Source organism: Miniopterus natalensis, chromosome 2 (assembly GCF_054644295.1).
Source record: "Miniopterus natalensis isolate mMinNat1 chromosome 2, mMinNat1.hap1, whole genome shotgun sequence".
Taxonomy (NCBI): Eukaryota; Metazoa; Chordata; class Mammalia; order Chiroptera; family Miniopteridae; genus Miniopterus; species Miniopterus natalensis.
In genome coordinates, this window is record NC_142082.1 from 181,411,390 (window position 1) to 181,427,520 (window position 16,131).

The window sequence follows — 16,131 nt, forward strand, 5'->3', positions numbered from 1 at the left end:
GCAGGACTCCACCTCAGGGACAGGGTGGGGCAGGGTCTCCCCATGCTCGGCCCTGTGCTCAGGAAGCTCATGGCCTGGTAGGACAGATGAATGAAAGAGAAAGGCCAGAGAGAAAGGTCTCAATTCTGGTGAGTAGGGAGGTGCCTTTTGAGCCCCGCCTTGAACATGGGGAGCAGTAGCTGTGGTGTGTTTAATGTGACTTCTTTCAAGGCATGCTATAGATTTTAACTCTTATCCTCACAGCAACCTTAAGGTGGGGGAAGAGACTTTCTCCAGATTTTGTAGATGAAGAAATTGAGGCTCAGAGAGGTAAAAGATGCTGTCCCAATTAGCCAGTAAGTAGTGGAGCCAGGACTGGAACTTTGATTTACATTCAAGGACTGCCATGCGGCCTCCACTGCTACTTGGGCATATGGGGCCTGGGGGAGGGGCATTCCAGGTGGCAGGACTGTTGGGGGCAAACACAGAGGTGGGAGAGGGTGACCAGCTCCCTGCTAGTTGCAGGCAGTGTGCACGAAGGGCAGGTGAGGGGCTTGTAGGGGTAAGTGCATTCCAAGAGCTTCTTATCAGAGGTTGGGATGAAGGGAGGAACAGAGCCTCCAGGTGAGGAGTTAGTATCTTATTTTAAATGATAGGAGAGGAATGTTATACGTGCAGGGAAAAGGAAGGCAACCACTGGCAGAAAGGATTAGTAGTTGTAGAACTTCCAAATTAACATGAAGAAATGGAATAATAATAGCTCACATTTACCAAGTATTTAAGTATACAGTCCAGTCTGGTTCAGGGCTATTAGCTCATTTAATTTTCACAGCAACTTTCTGAGGTAAGGTACTATTATCCCCAGTTTACAGATTGGAACGCTAAGTCCCAGAGAGGTCAAGTGACTTGCCCAAAATCATAGTGAACATGGAGTAAGTGCTGAGCCAGTATTCAAATCTAGGCAGTATGGTTCTTAACCATGACCCTTAACCATTACTGAGCACTACTTCCAAAGAGGGGTATCTGGACCAAACCAGCAGAAATAAGGAAAAGGAAATAGCAGTGAAATAAATAGTGCGCATTATATAAGATGGAAGGAATAAAAGTAAATACATAAATTATTGCATTAAAAGTGAATGGATTAAATTCTCTTAAAAGGCAGAGACTTTCTGACTGGAGGAAAATGGGGGGCAGGTCATGGGGCCTGGATCATGCTTCTCTTTGCCCTCCCCCATAGTCCCTGGAGACAGCCCTCAAGTACTGCAACTACTTGTTCACCACTGTCTTTGTGCTGGAGGCTGTGCTGAAGCTGGTGGCATTTGGTCTGAGGCGCTTCTTCAAGGACAGGTGAGTGGCTGGGCCAGGCAGCACAGAAGGGGCTGCAGGATGGGGAAGCCGTCCTGATCCCTGGGGAAGCCTAGAGCACCCAGAAGAGGGGAACTAATAAGGGTCTGGGCACTGATGGCCAGGGGCCCCTGGGTGCTGTCTGCAGTCCTGAACAAGAAGTAGATATGGTGCTACCTGATGTGTGCAGGGCATTCTATCAAGTCTCCTCAGCACATCTCCCATGGGCCCTCCATATCCCATAGACAGAGCAGGACACGCCTCATTCCTTTTCAGAGGAAACAAATAAGGTTCAGAGAGCTTGACAGACTAGCCCTAGGCCACACAGAGGGAACAGCAGGCTCAAGATTCACAGCTAGAAGTCAGAGCCCATTTCTTCTCCCCTGCAGGAGGCCAGAGATATTGATTTAGCCTGGTTAGCCCCTTGCTTGAGGAATTGGAGGCTGTCCAGGGGTAGAGAGGGAGCTGGACCTAGTGGGGTCTGGAGGGATTAGTTGGAAGGGTGGCCACATCCCCGCCGCCACAGCAGGAAGGTGGAGGGCTGGGAAGCTCCTCTGAACTGAGGTATCTAAGCTAAAGTGACTCTCACTTTGCTTCCCACTCCTGCCCTCCTGTGTCCCCTGAGCAGGTGGAACCAGCTGGACCTGGCGATCGTGCTGCTCTCGGTCATGGGCATCACGCTGGAGGAGATCGAGATCAACGCGGCACTGCCCATCAACCCCACCATCATTCGCATCATGAGGGTTCTGCGCATCGCCCGGGGTGAGGGCAGAGGATAGGCGGGGGAGGGGAGCTTGGCACGATGGGGGAGGAGTGTGGGCACTATGGGGGAGGGGATTTGTGGGCACAATGGGAGAGGGGTCCACAGGCTGCTCTGCACAGCACGCTGCACCCCACTTCCTTATCATAACACGACCCATGTGGTCCAGCCCCAGGTTGGGATGTCGTGGTCCCTCAACACCAGCTGGGACACACGGGCCTCAACGCTTCTTAACCCCCCCAGACTTCCCGCTCACCCCAGGGCTGTCCCCACAATTCTTTCAGAACCTCCTGCCTCCGCTCACGCAGGTGCCTCCTACTCCCCTGCACTCACATGTCGCCTCCAGATTCCGGGGTGGGGATGGGGGTGGAGATACTCAGCCTCCGCTGGAGGCCTCTTTAGCCACAGGAAGACACATGGGCACTCACTTGGTCAGTTTTGCCTTGTCGCCGTGAATTAGGCAGTTACTTGTACACTTTTTTTCACTCACACACTTACATCCCTCGGTGCCCACTGGGTGTACCCGCCTTCTCTTGGTCCCCATCAATGTCCACACCTTGTGCAGCACATTTTTATACACACCCCCACTCGCCCTGTAGCTGCACCTACGTTCTTGTGGCATTTACACATGTCCACATGTCCACACGCATGTCCCCGCTGGCCTGGGCTGAGGGGGCTGCGTTGGGTTTACCCGCAGTGCTGAAGCTGCTGAAGATGGCCACGGGAATGCGGGCCCTGCTGGACACCGTGGTGCAAGCCCTGCCCCAGGTAAGAGCCGCTGCCTCCAGCGGCCCCTCCTGCCTATTGTTGGTGTCATGCTGGGCCCTGGGGGACACAGGCCCTGACTTCCCTTCTCCCTAAACCTGCCCAGAACCAGCACAAAACCTTGTCTCCTGAAAAGCAGTTTGAGCTGGGGCCGTGAGAGATGGAACAGGTCCCTCTGCCTCTTTAGTCCTAATGTCACCAAGTACTCCCCAACCCTGCTCTTTATTGGTCCCTGGGCTGGCCTTTGGAGACCCACATTCTGCCTGTCCTCAGGAGTCACCAAGCTGGTACGGAAGGCAGATGCCCAGGGCACTTTGGCAAGGGGCCTTCACTGTGCTGGGGAGAGAGGAGGGGCCCTGACACAAACTGGGGAAATAGGGAGGTTGTCAGGGACTTTGAGCTTGACCTTGCAGGGTGGCTTGGTAGAAGGAGGTGGTGATGTGGGCCGAGAGGTTCTGTTTTGACATTCTAGGAGGGGACAGCTTGACCCCCCCCGACCTGGGTGTGCCCCCCCACTCAGCCCTCATCCCGTTGGTCAGTGGAAGGGAGGTAAGGTCAGGGCCACAGGGGTCACCTTTCATTCTTCTGGGAAGTCTGTGATCCCAGTTTCTCCCTCCCCTACTGTCCTGACTCCTTAAGGCTCCCCTGCTCCCTCCCCTCACTGTGGCCTCTGCTCTGAGGTGAGCCTCGAGCACATTCATTTATTCCTTATGACTCATGTAGTCTTAAGAACTTTAGGCGTCTTAAAATACAAGGCACAGACACAGCCCACTAAAAATGGGGATAAAAGATGAACAGCTCAGGGAAGATGAAAGCAAAGCCAATTCTCGCTATGACCTGGGCTAAGAACATCACTGAATTTTGTTCTCGAGTTTGGTGTGAGCTTCCCAGCAGCCCAGTTGCAAAGGGAAAGCGACATGCCTCTCACCAGGCTGGAAGCGGGTCTGTGGGGTAGATCATGCCTTTGATGATAAGACAGCAAACTCCTGCAGGATGTGGGCACCGAGGGAGGTTCTGGACAAGGGAGGCCTCATCCTTTTAGAAGGTTGCTCTGGGGACTCAGAGGAGAATGTGTTGGAGGGAGAGGCTGGAGGCAGGGAGGTGGGGAGGCAGTCGCTGCAGCTCTGGAAGATGCTGAGGGAAGAGGGAAGGCTGGTAGGAAAGGTGAGGTGGATGCTGATTAGCAGATGCTGCTGATGGGGGCCTTGCAGAGGGCAGGAAGCTGAGCCGAAAGCCCAGGCCACTCACGCATGATCCCCTGGCTGCCAGGGCCTCACCCCTGCCTCACAGGTGCTCAGTAAGTGCTCACTTCATTAATGAACGAGCATCATTTAATTAGACATCGTTGGTGTGATTGTAGAGGAAGGCAACCCTCCTCTGGAGCAGAAACACATTAGGAGGCTGTGATTAATGCCGTTTACTTTTCAGCAGTTAATGCGAACGTCTTCTGACTTACCCATGCAGGTCTCCTGAGGGGTCCAGGAGAGATTTCATTTCTAGGCAAGAATGTGCTTGAGCCTTGTCTTCTCCATAGTGTGACTTAAAGGCGGTCTCTAGCATATGGGTAGATTGGAAATAGATTTGGGATCCAGGACATTTTCCTCCCACAGGAGCTGCGGGACAGAGGTGCCGGGGTTTGCAGGAGGCTTCTGGGGCCCACAGGCATGCATGATTCCTGTGTTCACTCCTCTCTGAGGCCAGGCTCCCTGCTGGTCCGAGGAAGCAGATCTGACTTAATCTAGTCATGTTCCTGCTCTCAAGGGCTTCCCAGAGCGGCAGAGACAGTGGCAGGGACACACCAGTTGCACTCACACTGTCAGACTGCATCCCAGTCTGCCTGGAGGAATCCAGACAGGCTTCGTGGAGGAGGTGGCATTATTGCTGAGACATCCTTCCCCCCTTCTCTGTATTCACCCACGGGATGGCACTAACCACTCACAGGTGTATGGAGCCGTGTTCCTGGACCCTGGGGCCAGCGGGCTGGGTTTGAATCTCAGTCCTACCCTAGTCCTAGTGGTGTGAGGTGTGATCCTGGGCACGGTATTTTACCTCTCAGTAGTTTCTTTCTTCATCTGAAGAACAGGGGTAAAAGGGGGTTTGTGGGTCACCGTGTGGATAAGTGAACTAATGAATGTGAAGTGCTGAGTCCAGGCTGCTGACAGTAAAGCCTTCGCAAGTGTTTTATCCTTATCCAGTGCCCTGCGCTGGCCCAGCCTGCCCTCCGGGAGGTCGTATGGGGTGGCAGAGAGAGCCTGGTGAGGAGTTACTGCTGCCCTGACCCTCAGGCTGGCCCTTACCTGGAGGCTGCTGTCCCCCACCCCAACCTGTCCCAGGCCTTGCAGCTCCCTCCCCACCCTCTGTCTCCGTAGGTGGGCAACCTGGGCCTCCTCTTCATGCTGCTCTTCTTCATCTACGCCGCCCTGGGAGTGGAGCTCTTTGGGAAGCTGGGTGAGTGACGCAGGCCTGGGGTGGGGGTGGACCAGGTCTGGGGGAGGGCCTCCCAGACTGTCCCATCACTGGGGAGATATCCCCACAGCGGGCCCTGAGGGGATGGAGGGGTGGCCCTCCACCATCCACACCCCCTCCCGTGTGAGTAGGAACTATTGGGAGGTGCTAGCCTGGGTCCACGTGCACACCCCAGACCTATGCCATGGACCCCCACTTGGAGCCCCCCAGTTGTCTGACCTCTGGGGATGCCCCCTCTGGCCCCACAAGCCAGTGTCCATCCTGGGCCAGGGCCATCCTGACAAGCAGAGCAGCCAGGGCAACACAGGGTCAGCTCCAGAAAGCAGGGCTCCCTTTGGAGCCAGCCCTCACCCACCCCATCCTCTCTCCCTTTGGAACTGACACTTGAGTTGGGAGAGGAGCCAGGCTCACCTGAACCTGAGCCTCAGCTTGTGTGCCACCTCCCCAAGCCTCAGTTTCTCCATCCATGGGCTGGGCACAGTCCACAAGCACCTCCGAGGATTGTAGTGGGGTTTCTGAGCAGTGGGCCAGCTGATCGCCTTTCCTTTCAGTCTGTAACGATGAGAACCCGTGTGAGGGCATGAGCCGGCATGCCACCTTTGAGAACTTCGGCATGGCCTTCCTCACGCTCTTCCAGGTCTCCACTGGCGACAACTGGAACGGGATCATGAAGGTACTTGTGGGCAGGCTGGGGAGGGAGAACTCAGGCTAGGTTCTGGGGGCAAGGGTGCTGGTGACAGTCCCAACAGTCAAGGCCCCTGGCCCTCTGCCCACCCAGAACCCCATGGTACATGGGAGGAGAAGGCAGGGCCCAGAGAAGCAGGGGGCCCTGCCCGGAGCCTGGGAGCACAGTGGGGGGCAGATACGGCCAGAAGGGGTTCTCTGTCCACCCTGACATGCTGGACAGTGCTCAGATCAGTGCTCAGGTGTTAGGAGACATGACTCCACCCAAGGCCAGAGGGGGCTGGGGGCCCACAGCCCAGGGCAGCGGCTGCAGTCACTGCTCCTCCTGCCGCTAGGCCCTGGCATTTGCCCATCGCCCAGCGGAGGCCCTCTGGCTCCAGCCTGGAGTGGGCAGGAGGGCTCACAGAGGACAAAGGCCTGAGCCTCGAGGCCCTGGGGTCCTCATTGCCCACCTGCCCGGTACAGGACACACTGAGGGACTGCACCCATGACGAGCGCAGCTGCCTGAGCAGCCTGCAGTTCGTGTCGCCGCTCTACTTCGTCAGCTTTGTGCTCACGGCGCAGTTTGTGCTCATCAACGTGGTGGTGGCTGTGCTCATGAAGCACCTGGATGACAGCAACAAGGAGGCCCAAGAGGACGCTGAGATGGATGCCGAGCTCGAGCTCGAGATGGCCCAGGGCCTCGGTCCCGGCCCACGGCTGCCCGCTGGCTCCCCGGGGGCGCCTGGCCGAGGGCCAGGCGGGCCAGGCGGCGGGGGTGACCCAGAAGGCCGCCTGTGCCCACACTGCTACTCTCCAGCCCAGGTGGGCAGGGGCTGGGGGCGCCGAGGGTGGGATCTCGGGGCTGCCAAGGAAGCTGGCCCAGGTGGCCTTGGGCAGAGACTCTGTCTTTTGGAGCCCCACCCTGCTCAGCTCTGTGTGACCCTGCGACGAGGGGGTCGGGCCCAAGCCATAGGTGCAGAGACCCGGCGGGCAGCTGTGCCCTGCCCACCCCGCAGTCCCCACCCAGTGATAACCCCACCTGTCCCCACCCGTCCTGTCCGCCTAGGAGAACCTGTGGCTGGACAGCGTCTCTTTAATCATCAAGGACTCCTTGGATGGGGAGCTGACCATCATCGACAACCTGTCTGGCTCCATCTTCCACCACTATTCCTCGCCGGCCGGCTGCAGGAAGTGCCACCACGACAAGCAGGAGGTAGGGCTAGTGCCTGGCCAGAGGGAAAAGCCCAGCTCTGGGCAGAGGCCTGCCCACCAACAGCTCACAGTGGCCAGCCTCTAGGGACATTTGGTCTGTGGGCAAGTGGACCAGCTTTGGAGTTCATGGCTCATGGGACTCCCTGCCCTTGGCCCATCCCAGGCCTGGCTCTCCACTGGCTGTGATGTCATCATGTCTCCCCCACCTCCACCCCTGCCTAGGCTGGGCCCCCTCCCCAGGGTGGGCATACTATCCATGCTCAGCAGATCTCTGAACCTCTCTGACTACCATCCTGCGTCTTTCGGGGGGACCAGGCCTTCCTAGTCCCAGCCCCATGTGTGACTTGAGGCTGCCACCTCTCCCTGCAGGTGCAGCTCGCTGAGACAGAAGCCTTCTCCCTGAACTCAGACAGGTCCTCATCCATCCTGCTGGGTGATGACCTGAGTCTCGAGGACCTCACGGCCTGCCCACTTCACCCTAAAGACAGCAAGGTGAGCAGCCCCAGGGGGCTCCTGGACAGGTGAATCTATCCTTGCAGGCTGGGCCTCCCCCTGCTCAGCCAGGACATGGCTTCTTCCCAGTGCACTATTTAAGCAGTACCTGCCGTGTGCCAGGCCCACATCTCTTATTGGTCAGATGAGGGCAGTGGGGCCCAGAGAGGTGGAGTGATTTACCTGAAGTCACACAGCAACAAGTTCAGCCAGGACTCCAATCATGGCATCCAGTGGCCTTGGCCACTCCTTGTTGCTTTGGGTATTTTTTACCCTCCATTGCCCTCAAGGATCTTAGAGTCAAGAGGGGAGTGAGCAGTAAACTGACCTGCCCGGGACATCAGAGAGGCTTCCTGGAGGTGGGGCCCTTTCACCTGGGTTTTGGAAGATGACGATTGTTGGCCAGGTGGACAGGGTGAGGGGAAAGCCATCTCAGGCACAGAGAGCAGCCCGAGCAAAGGGCTGTGAATGAGGGGCATGAAGGCAGCTCTGGTGGGCTTGGCCCCTGCCTCTGTCTCCACCGTCCTAACCCTTCTACCGCCCTTTTCTTGCAGGGTGAGCCAGACCCACCTGAGCCCGTGCGTGTGGGGGATCTGGGTGAGTGCTTCTTCCCCTTGTCCAACACGGCCGTATCCTCGGGGCCTGAGAACTTCCTGCGCGAGATGGAGGCAGTCTCCTTCAACCCCGTCCGATCCTGGCTGAAACATGAGAGCAGCCAAGGTGAGGGGTGGGTGCCCCACCAGCTCCCCCAGCCCTGTTCTCGGTGGCTGCTTCAGAGGCAGCTGGTTGAGTTTTTTTCCTCCCACCCCCCAAGACTGTTACATTGTGTGGGGGGAAAACAAGATGGGCTCGTGGTTGGCTGTGGGCACCAGGACAGAGAACTGAGCTGGCCTGTCCATCACTAGGGCTCACCTTCACCTCGAGTCCTCTTGGAGGGTGACAGGTGACAGGAACCTGGTTTCAAAGCAGTGGCTGAGGAAGGAGACAGAGATGAGCTCAGCAGAAGAGGAGCCTCCAAGACCCTGAGCTCACCTCAGTGCTCTTCTGGGAGGCCTGGCATTGAACACCTTCCAGGGGCTGGGGGTGGAGTGGCTTTTCCAAGGACCTGTCCTAAAACCAATGGCTTCTGGACTGAACATGGTGCTCAGGTGCTAAGGCCCCAGACTTCCTGAACCAAAAGTCAGGACACAGGACCCAAGAGCCATTCTGAAGCTGTGCCTTTGCCTGGTGCTTGTTCTCCCAGGAGTCACATGGGCAGGTTTACTATTTCTCTCTTGCTTTCATGGTGGGGACATCGAGGCTCAGGGAGGATTTGCCCATAGTCTCACAGCCAGCTTGTTAGGTAGTCCCCTCCCCGCCAGCCCACCTTCCAGGGGCCCGCCAGCTCGAGCGTGCTCCCCAGCTCCCTCTCCTCCCTCCCCAGCAGCACCTCCGAGCCCCTTCTCCCCAGAGGCATCCAGCCCACTCCTGCCCATGCCAGCGGAGTTCTTCCACCCTGCTGTGTCCTCCAGCCAGAAAGGGCAGGAGAAGGGTGCTGGTGCTGGGACCCTCCCCAAGATTGCCCTGCAGGGCTCCTGGGCATCCCTGCGGTCACCGAGTGTCAACTGCACCCTCCTCCGGCAGGTACGGCACCTCCCTGACTCCAAGAGCTCCCCTGCGGGGAACATCTGAGTAGGACAGTGGAGTTCGCTGTGGAGGTGGAGGGGCAGGTCTCAGGGATGGGAGGTTTTGGCCTGCAGGCCACCTGTATTGGATTGGCCAGAGCCATACCTGGGCATGCAGAGGGCCCTGCGGACCCGAGAGTACCATTCTGTGGGTGGCAGACCAGGACTCGAGGAGAGGCAGGAGCCGCCCCAGATCACACGGTGTGGTGGAGGCAGGGTTGAGCCCAGGGCTCATCCAGGCATTTGTTCATTCAGTGGCTGTCAGCCCGACTGTGTGCCAGGCTATGTGCTGGGCTTGGAGGCTGCAGCAGCTACAGAGGCAGAATCCCTGCCCCTGGGCTCACAGTTTGTGTTTAACGACGTGTGTGTTCCGAAGTGAGCGAGGAGACGGGAAATGCCAAAGTCAGTGGATAAAAAGTATAATCTATTTGATGGTGACACACTGGGGAGAATATGGCACAGGAAAGGGGTCTATGAGGGGGCAGGGCTGCTGGTCCTTCAGGTGGAGGGGCTGGGAAGGCCCTGAGGGTGAAACACGTGGGCATCTGGGGAGGAGCTTTCCAGGCAGCAGGCAGAACAGAGGTGGGGGGGGCGTGGGGGGAAGTGAGGTCCCAGAGGGGCAGGCAGGGGCCTAGGCCAGGGTCTGACTGGGTTTGAGCAGGGTGCTCTTGGCTGCCCCTGATCGCCTAGTTGGAGGCCACTTCAGTGACAGTCATGAGAGCCACCCAGGAGCCCAGGTGGGCAGTGGCGTGGGAGGGAGAAGCCATGGGGCACTGGGCGTGTGGTGAAGGCAGTTCCTGAGGGACCGGAGGGCTGCTGTGCCTGCAGGTCGCTGAGATGGGCAGGCTGTTGGGGGAGCAGGTGAGGGGACGCCGGGCGGTCCCCATCCCCTGTGTCTCCCCGCAGGCCACAGGGAGCGACACTTCGCTGGAGGCCAGCCGCAGCAGCTCAGCGGGCAGCCTGCAGACCACACTGGAGGACAGCCTGACCCTGAGTGACAGTCCCCGGCGCGCCCTGGGGCCCCCGGCGCCCGCCCCCGGTCCCCGGGCCGGCCTGTCCCCCGCCGCCAGCCGCCGCCTCAGCCTGCGGGGCCGCGGCCCGTTCAGCCGGCGCGGGCTGCGGGCGCACCAGCGCAGCCACAGCAGCGGGGGCTCCACCAGCCCGGGGTGCACCCACCACGACTCCATGGACCCCTCGGACGAGGAGGGCGCGGGCCGCGGCGGCGCGGGCGGGGGCAGCGAGCACTCGGAGACGCTCAGCAGCCTGTCGCTCACGTCCCTGTTCTGCCCGCCCGCGCCCGGGCTCCCGCGCGCCCGCCGCTTCAGCAGCACCAGCAGCCTGGCCGCCGGCCCGCGCCCCCGCGCCGCGCCCCCCGGCCTGGCCCGGAGCCCCTCGTGGGCCGCGGCTCGCAGCAAGGACCCCCCGGGCGCGGCCGAGCCCCCGGGGGAGCTGCAGCCCGCAGACGCCAGCAAGAGGAAGAGATGAGGGCCGGGCGGGCCGCGCCCAGCCCGTCTCGCCTGCTTTACCTCAGGAGCCAGGGCCAGACAGCAATACCTGGTCCCCGGCCGGCCACCGGCCACCGGCCACCGGCCACCGGCCACCGTGCGGGGCAGCCAGCGCCGGCCACCGGCGCGCGGTGCAGCCGGGTCTGGGTGGGCCGAGGCCCAGGCCTGGCCTGGCCGTGGCCCTCCCGTGCGGACACATGTATATATATATATGCATATATATAGAGAGACAGACATATATATATTTATTTTTTTTACTGAGAGCTTATGACTTCCAGAAAGTGCTAAAGTTGGGGAGTGCGGGCCGGGGCCCACACAGAGCTTTTTGCCTGATGCTTAGGACGTAGGCCAGACCCGCCCCGCCGGCCCCAGGGCAGACAGTCCTGCTGAGGCGTTGGCACCCCTACTTTCCGGTGTCTCCCCTGGGTTTGGAGTAGCTTGGAGAGGGCTCTCAGGCCTCTGAGGGCCCCATGGCCCTGGACACAGGCCCAGGAGGAGAGATGTCATTCAGGGTGTGTTTTTTTCCCTTTAAAGAAGAAATGCTGCTAAGATCTACCCGTCCCCCCCCCACATATTGGGGTGTCTGTCTTGTTCCTGACTGTCTAGTTGTGTGAACAGTCTTGTAGGCGCCCAGAGTCCATAGACTCTTAGTCAACCAGTTAGATGTGTTTCTTTAGAAAAATCAGGGTGATAGTTGTATTTTCGTAGGGCCGGGGTGGGGGTGGAGAGCAGCTCTGAGGCTGGCAGGGGGCTCTGCCCTAGGTGAGGCCCCTGCCCCAGTGGGCACTTCCCAGGCTGGGGGTCTGCCATGGCCTTGTCCCCAGGAAGCTGAGGGCAGGAATGGAGGCGGCAGGAGGCAGGAGAGTGAAGAGGGTTGAGCAGGCCCTGAGATGCTTGCAAGCAAAGGGTACCGCCTGGCCTGTGCTGGCCTTTTAGCCTGCAGGCGGGAGCAGGGGGTCACCTGCCTGGGCTCTGGGACCAGCCTGCCCCCCTCAGCTCCTTCATACCCTGTCACCTAGAGACAGTACCCTCCCACACACACCTGTCTCATTTTCCCACCTTCCCAAAGCTGAGAGCAGTTCCACTATGGCAAAGCTTCTCACACGGTTTGCAGACAGGCATTTTTTTCTTTGAATAGTTATGCATTTATTTCAATATTTATTAGGAAAAAAGCAGTACACTGAATCCTGATTTCACAGACATATTGCTTAGGCCAAGGCTAAGTTTTTAAGTTTAAAGAAGATTGGGAACATGGTGGCCAAGTTACGGTGAGGGAACTGCTGCAAGTCTGGGACACACCGCACTTCAGCAATAACCAGGCCTTTTGCCTGTGAGATCTCAGATGCTTTGGCTGGGCCCCACCTAGGGGGCCCTGTTCTTGTTCCCAAACCCTGACCTTAAAGCGCTTGGCTTCAGGCTGGGCTGACAGGGGTATTTGTGGGGGTAGGCTGCGTGGATAGGCTCTGGGCGTCTCCCAGACTGGCATAGGGACCCTTGGGGCCTGGGCACTGTGGCAAAGGAAGGAGGTAATGAGGGACTTAAGCTTAGTGACCTGCAAAGCCCTTCTCTTAATAGCTGGTGGAGGTAGGGGGGAAGGGTGGTCAGGCCCACTTTACAGGTGACGAAACTGAGGCCTGGAGAGGCAGAGTGGCCAATCCAGGATCCATCAGGGCCCTGGCAGCAAATAGGCTGAGGCACCTCTGGGGGCCAACACCTGACTATCTGGAATGTGAACAATTGGCCTCTGAATGTGTTCAGACAGGGTGGGTTCAGAAGGTAGAGCACTGCTGACGGCCTCTTTTGGCACCGTGGAGTTGGGCCGGCATGGCAGTCAGTCCTGGATTTGCCCCTGCACCCCCGGAGCTTCTCTCTCCTCACCCTAAAGTGTGGGTGGTAGGCCTCGGCGAGGATACAGATGCACTGCCCAAGCGCTGGGCTCCCTCCCAGGACTGCAGCCTCCAGGGTGAAGGGTCAGCCGGGCTCTCCCTCTTGGGGAGCTGGTGGGCCTGGGGTCTTGTCAACTTCTGCCCCTGGGTGCCCCACACCTAGTCGGGGAGGCTAGGCACAAGTCCACAGCTGCTACTCCATGGAACCTTGGGCCGGCCTCTCTTGCTCTGCTAATTGGTTCATTATGGGTTCACCTGTCTGGTTAACTTAACTGGGTAACTTGCTTGGGTTTGAGGGGACGGCATCTGACACTGGTCAGCAGCTTCTACTTTCTGGGCACAGGCATCATCCTGTTTAATATGCACAGTGGCCCAGGGCGGTGTGCACAGACCAGGGAGGTGACGTCCTTGTTGTCACCGGGTTGTAAGTGCTGGGCAGAAAACACAGGCCAGGTGTGTCTGACACAAAGCTATCCCTTTATCCTGAACCTTGTGGTCCCAAAGCGAGCAGACACATGGCAAGGGCTTACCTGGGCGAAGGTGTGAGGGTGAGAGGGCAGGAGAGAACAGAGCATGTCTGCAGATGGGACGAGCCGGTTCCTGGAGGACCCCAATGCTGTTCCCAGGCATGGGGGGACACAGAAGCTGTGACTGGCTGGCCAGGACAAGGTGATAGGGTTGGGAGGATGGCCCCTCTGCCCTTCCTGATCCTATGGCCTGTCTATCACAAAAGCACAAACTTACCCTGACCCGCAGGGGCCTGGCCCTGGACGAATGGAGACGCTGGTGTGGGACACCCGAGCTGTCTATTTGCAGGGCTCTGCAGAGTTGTGGCTGGCAGGCACCTTGGTATCGCCACAGATGGACCCAAGACCAGCTGAGGCTGTGGCCTACCCCAGCCAAAGCCTCTTCCTATCACCTGCCAGTCCTGCACCAGGCAGCACCTCAATAGATGAAGCGTACACAGTGTCAGTCTGTCTGCCTGTCTTCCCTTCAGGTCCTCCCCCTGGAGCCTCCTGTTTCCAGGGTCCCCTTTGCTGCACTGTGTAAGGGCTTGGGGTTGTAGAAGCCGCTGTTTAGCCCAGATACACATACTCTTTTTGTCTTTGTGCAATAATCAGTGTTTCTTGTGGAGCCTGGATGAGCTGGGGCCTGAGGAGGAGGCGGAGGCCACCTCCTCCGGGAAGCCCCTGGCCTGGCTCTGCTGCTGTGACTGCTGCACTCCCAGTCGCTGTACAGTTTCTATGGTGTGAATGAACCTCCCTCCTAGTTGCTGATGGCGCTGGTTCCTGCTGGCCCAGATGGCCGGGCATAGAGAAACCAGGTGGCAGCTGCCGCCAGTGTTCAGAATAAAACCCAGAAGCCTATTTCAGAATCTCTGTGTCTGTGCTGTTCTTCCCGCAGGTGGGTGTTGAGCTGGGGGTTCCCACAGGTGGGGTTCCCCAGCAAGCCTAGGCCGGGGCCTGGGGTGTCTAGATCTAGAGAAGTGCCCCATGGCAGGGTCCTCTCATGGCCGGGGTATGGATCGGGGTCTGCTGGCTGGGGAGAAAGCAGGGCCTGGCTCTCACGCTCTGGTTCTGTAGCTGAGATGCTGGGCCTGGGTGGAAGGGCCACCCAGGAATAATTACCTGCTTCTCTTTGGCGCTGTTTCCTGCATTCGTATTATGGGTATTATGTGTATTATGCGTATTATGTCTCTTGGCTGCAAAAGACAAAAACCCAACTCAAAGGAGCTTAAGAATAGAAGAAAGAGCCAGAGAGGGAAAAGGAAGGGCGGGAAGAAAGAAAGAAACCAGAAGGAAATCAGCTAAAGAGCCCTGAGGTGGTCTGGCCTCAGGCACAATTGGATCAAGGACATTGTCATTTAGGACCCTCTCTCTTCACCTCTTGGCTCTGCCTCCTGCGTCTGCTTCCCTCCTCTCCCAGTGGCCGCCAGCAGCCCGGCTTCAGGCCTGTCCACCAGTCCCCAAGTGGACAGAGACGGGAGCTTCGGAATCTGCCACACTCTAATGGGCCAGGCCTGGACTCTCGGGTCCAGGGATGGGGGTGGCCACCTGCATCATGGCCAGAGAACAGGAAAGAGAGAAACTGTGTGCTTGCTGGAAGGAGGGAACGAATGTGGGGCACCGGCAAGACCTGGGGTTTCTTCCTGCAGGTTGAGTTCCCTGCGGCTTTGTCCCTGGGAAGAGCGACTCTCCTCCGGCCCTTCAGGATGAGGCAGGAAGCCCAGAGAGGTCACCTGGACATGGACAGGCTGCTGGTGGCTGGAGGTCCTGCCCGGCTCCCTCCAGCCTCATTTGGGCCTTCTGTCCCCCTCATGTGTCCTTCCTCCCCTCCTCCGGGGCACGATCAGGGCAGGGACATGAGAGCATTGGATGTGACCTCTAGTGCCACACCTCCCTCTCTGAGGCCCTACCCACATGGAGGATGGGGTAAACTGAGGCCACCCTGCAGGAAGGCCTGATCCCCCAGCCCCAGCCCTGAGTGACCCTGTCCTGTCATTACTCCTTTTCCTTTCACTCCTGCGTCTCCTGTTTTTGCTTGTGATCCCTTTCTGATGGCCACTGCAGCTCTTGGAGATAAAAGAGAAATCACTGTAGACATCTGGGCGCCTTGGTCACGCAGACTGAGGGACTGCTCAGAACACCGGGCTTCCCTGCTCTGTGTGTCTCACGGGGACCCTTAGAGGCCTTTCTACCTGATGTCTGCCTCACCAGACAGAGCAGGGGGGGCCAGGAGGGAGCCAAACCCGTGTGTGTGCACGTGTGTGTAGACCCAACACCTGCTCTGGCGCCTCGATCCATGAGAGCAGGCCCGGTCCCAGCTCCCAGCTGCCTGCCTCCATCCATGGAGGGCTCTTCCCATTTTCAGGTGAGGAAGCTGAGGCAGGGCAGGGCCTCTGCAGAGCAGGCTGAGGCCTGGTCCGAGTGTGGCCCAGGGCCAGTCGCTCCCCACCCTGGGCCTCCTTCCTCAGGAGTGGGCCTGGTCTAGCTGCTCGGCTGTGGATCTCATGGCCTAGAGAGGCCCCAGCCAGCCCTGGCTCCCCAGGGAGACCCCAAATTCAGCCCCTCCTCCCCCACCCCCTTGAGACAGACCAGCCAGATTCTTCCACCCTGTGCCTCAGACCTCACGTGTCCAGAACCTGGAGGTGGCCTTCCCCCAGTACCCATCCCCTCCTGGAAACCTGGGCCTTGGCCTCGACTCCTCCCCCTGTCGCCTCCTCCAGCACCATCACCAAGCCATCCCTCCCACCCCCTGCAGGTCTCTCCTGAGCGGCTTACCCTCTCCTCCCCTTGCCACTGCCTGCCCAGGTCTCCTCCCCCTGGAGGCCCCGACACTGTCAGACCTCCCAGTGTCAGGGTTAGGCCCCCAGATCCACGGTCCACGGTCTC

At 58.9% G+C, this 16,131-nt stretch overlaps 1 protein-coding gene across 1 annotated transcript in view; it reads left to right on the plus strand.

Moving 5' to 3' along the window:
• Positions 1-10,833, plus strand: part of CACNA1I (calcium voltage-gated channel subunit alpha1 I) — an 80,422-nt gene extending 69,589 nt beyond the window's left edge. The window contains exons 27-37 of the mRNA XM_087814005.1: positions 1,217-1,326; positions 1,952-2,085; positions 2,781-2,851; positions 5,218-5,296; positions 5,866-5,987; positions 6,464-6,802; positions 7,047-7,193; positions 7,562-7,684; positions 8,239-8,404; positions 9,108-9,307; positions 10,255-10,833. Coding sequence (XP_087670131.1) covers positions 1,217-1,326; positions 1,952-2,085; positions 2,781-2,851; positions 5,218-5,296; positions 5,866-5,987; positions 6,464-6,802; positions 7,047-7,193; positions 7,562-7,684; positions 8,239-8,404; positions 9,108-9,307; positions 10,255-10,833 — 2,070 coding nt within the window. The remainder of the gene's footprint in view (positions 1-1,216; positions 1,327-1,951; positions 2,086-2,780; positions 2,852-5,217; positions 5,297-5,865; positions 5,988-6,463; positions 6,803-7,046; positions 7,194-7,561; positions 7,685-8,238; positions 8,405-9,107; positions 9,308-10,254) is intronic.
• Positions 10,834-16,131: the final 5,298 nt, after the last annotated feature.